Below are 3783 nucleotides of genomic sequence, written 5' to 3'. Positions count from 1 at the left end.
ATATATATATATATATATATATATATATATATATATATATATATATATATATATATGTGTGGGCTAAGGCTTATCATTTTACACAAAGTAATTGAGATTGACATTTTTAGAGTATTTAGTGAATTTGATCATGGAACAATGGGGGTTGGATGTGGCTGAAACATTGCCCAAATATGGAGTCATGCGTAGAAGACGTGTCACAGATGAGTGATGTCATTAAATGACCACATGAGGGCGACCGGCGTCAGACGGGCTCAGTAGTCTGAGTGAAACCATCAGTGAAACCCATCGGTTTGGTCCACAGTGAAACCATCAGTGAAACCCATCGGTTTGGTCCACAGTGAAACCATCAGTGAAACCCATTGGTTTGGTCCACAGTGAAACAGAGATGTCAACCGCCAACTACAACCAGGACGAAGGCGACAGCGGAGCTCGTCTCTGGCAGTTCAAGAACAAAGGAAAAGACAATGTGGAGCTGAGGCGCCGCAGAGCCGAGGCCACGGTGGAGCTGCGTAAGGCCAAGAAGGACCAACATCTCCTGAAGAGACGGAACGTCTCGGCCGGCGGCGGCCTTCCGGACGACGATCCGGCGGAGCCCGGTTCCCGGCAGCAGCACTGGTCGGTGGAGGACATAGCGGCCGGCGTCAGCGGCCAGAGCCTGGACCTTCAGCTGAAGGCCACCAAGGCGGCCAGGAAGCTGCTCTCCAAAGAGAAGAACCCGCCCTTCGACGACGTCATCGCGGCCGGCCTCGTCCCCGGGCTGGTGGGTTTCCTGGGCCTCTCCCACTGCCCGCTCATCCAGTTCGAGGCCGCCTGGGCCCTGACCAACGTGGCGGCGGGCGACTCGTCCCAGACGGCGGCCGTGGTGGAGGCGGGCGCCGTCCCCGCGCTGGTCCTCCTGGTGAGCTCGCCGCACGCCGCCGTCAGCGAGCAGGCCGTGTGGGCGCTGGGGAACATCGCGGGCGACTGTCCCGGCTTCAGAGACCGGACGATAAGGGACGGCGCCGTCCCGCCGCTGCTGTCCCTCGTCGAGGCCGTCGCCGCGGATCCCTCGGCGTTCCCTTCCGGCTTCCTGGGCAACGCCGTCTGGACGCTGTCCAACCTGTGCCGGCACAAGGACCCGCCCCCTCCCCCGGAGGCCGTGGCGCAGCTGGTCCCGGCCCTGGCCCGCCTCCTCCTGTATCACCACGGCGACCGGGAGGTCCTGGTCAACACCGTCTGGGCTCTGTCCTACCTGGCGGACGGCTCCGACCAGAGGATCCAGATGTTGGTCCAGACGCCCGGTCTGGTGCCGCGGCTGGTGGAGCTCCTGGCGACCAGCTCCTCCTCCTCCTCCTGTGAGGACGACGCCCACCTGGCCGTGCTGCAGCCCGCCCTGCGCGCCGTGGGGAACGTGGTGACGGGGACGGACCAGCAGACGCAGGCGGTCCTGGACGCCGGCGTCCTGAGGGTCCTGCCGGCGCTGCTGCGCCACCGCAGCCCAAAGGTCCAGAAGGAGGCGGCCTGGACGCTGTCCAACGTCACGGCCGGGACGCCGGCCCAGATCCAGGAGGTCGTGGACGCCGGCCTGGTGCCCCTCCTGGTGGAGATGCTCCAGCACGGGGCGGCGGACTTTAGGACCCAGATAGAGGCGGCCTGGGCCGTCTCCAACTACACCAGCGGGGGCAGCGCCGAGCAGACGGCCTACCTGCTGCGCTGCAACGTCCTGGAGCCGCTGCCGCGCCTGCTCTCGGCGCCGGACGCCAAGCTGGTCAAGGTGGTCCTGGACGCCGTGGCCAACATGCTGGCGGCGGCCGAGCGCACGGGCCAGACGGGGGCGCTGTGCTCCATGCTGGAGGAGAGCGGCGGCCTGGACAAGATGGAGGAGCTGCAGAGCCACCAGAACCAGGACGTCTACCAGGCGGCGTTCGACCTCATCGACAAGTACTTCTCTACGGAGGAGGACGGCGCGGAGGATCAAGCTGTGGCTCCGGACCCCTCAGCGGCCGGAGGCGGCGGGTTTGTCTTCCAGGTCGCCGACAACCAGCGCTTTCACCTGTGAACCATGTGATGAACCATGTGATGAACCATGTGATGAACCATGTGACGAACCATGTGACGAACCATGTGATGATGAACCATGTGATGAACCATGTGACGAACCATGTGACGAACCATGTGACGAACCATGTGACGATGAACCATGTGATGAACCATGTGATGAACCACGTGACGGACCACGTGACGGACCACGTGACGGACCACGTGACGAACCACGTGACGAACCACGTGACAGACCATGTGATGAACCATGGCCATTATTTTTTTGTTTTAACTCATTGACTGCCAGAGTAAATAAATAAATACTTCAGCCCCTGACTTTTACCTTTCAACTAGTCACACAATATTTACCTCCAGGACGAGCGTTGCTAAACACGGAGCAGCAAAAAAAAAGATTTGACACGGAACTCCCTATCACGGGCAAAATATGGGCAAAAAAGGAGACACAGACAAACGGGTATAGAAATCTCCATATATGGGCGTAAAGGGACACAGTCAGACAGATACAGGAATCTTCATATATGGGCGAGAAAGTGACGCAGACAGACGGGCGGGTACAACTGGTATTTTTGAATAGCCCATAGAGTTCTAAAATGACACAGATGTGTTCCCAGTCTTAATGGATTAATATCCAAAGAGTAATTGTAATAATGTATTTTTATCTTAGATATTACCTGGCCCTTTTTTCCCTCGTTACTCTGGCATCTAAAACTAGGTTGGTTGTTATAATAGCTTATATAATCCAATATATATACAAGATTATTATAGTAATAAGTCAAACACTGTTAATTTCTTTCCACGTTTGTCTTAGACATTTCCCATTAAAACTTTGGATTGAATGATAAAACGAAGTAAAAAAACAAGCAGTGTAATCCTCTCACTATGTCTCACGATGCTTCAGGTTAATGACCTTGTTTCTCATTACCTTCATCTTGTTTCCATCGGCACGCTGAGAATGAATACTTTATCTTCAGGGGGAGAAAATGTCACAATATGATAAATGCCACACTTCCTCTCACCACCTGCATTAATTATGAAGTACAATAACCAGAGTCTACTTCCATAATAAGATGACTTGAGAAGTAATACACTATACTGTGCAGTAAGTCACTATGTGAGAACAGGTTGCAGATTTATGACGTTTTAACGTACAGTAGCATTTTTTTTAACATTGCCAACTGTATAGTATTTTTCCTTTATATTCTATACTTTGGCTGTTCAAAAATAGTAGATCTACAAGCTCATAGTCCGAGTGCCGCACTATGAGCTTGTAGATCTGCTATTTTTGAAAAAGTGTGAAAATGTTTTTTCACATTTTGTAACTCAACTCTTTGTATATATATATATATATATATATATATATGTATATATATATATATATTTAGTGACGCACGCACTCACTAAAAAACACAATGATGACGTAATATTAGGTCTTTGGCAGTCAATGTGTTAATGGTCTGTGATAAACGCTTAGCAGAAACCCAGACATGAGAAGGTATTTATAAAAGGACAGATTTCTTTAGCACCCAAAAAGGAGACATATGGTATGGTTGGTCACCCTATTAAATTAGATTAGCTGTGGTCGGCAAAAAGTACAGCTGGTTCTCTGTCTCATATTGTTGGAGCTTTAAGTTGAACATGACAGATGAAAGGAAATAATTAAAGCGATGAATCCCACATACCACTTAAGGCAGTGGCTGATGTGGAATGAGTGTGTTTTTTCTCTCTGTGAGAGAGTTCACA

At 51.8% G+C, this 3783-nt stretch overlaps 1 protein-coding gene across 1 annotated transcript; it reads left to right on the top strand.

Annotated features, from left to right (window-relative positions):
* Positions 1 to 388: 388 nt before the first annotated feature.
* On the top strand, positions 389 to 2041 carry LOC311054314 (importin subunit alpha-1-like; the record flags this gene model as incomplete). The annotated part of the gene is made up of 1 exon (XM_084070187.1): positions 389 to 2041. One exon carries the CDS (start codon positions 389 to 391, stop codon positions 2039 to 2041), a length of 1653 nt encoding a protein of 550 aa, XP_083926313.1.
* Positions 2042 to 3783: the final 1742 nt, after the last annotated feature.

The sequence above is a fragment of the Gymnoscopelus microlampas genome (genome assembly GCF_963454915.1).
Source record: "Gymnoscopelus microlampas genome assembly, chromosome: 10".
Classification (NCBI taxonomy): domain Eukaryota; kingdom Metazoa; phylum Chordata; class Actinopteri; order Myctophiformes; family Myctophidae; genus Gymnoscopelus; species Gymnoscopelus microlampas.
Note: the sequence above shows the minus strand (reverse complement) of the source record. Positions and strands in the feature narration are given on the sequence as shown.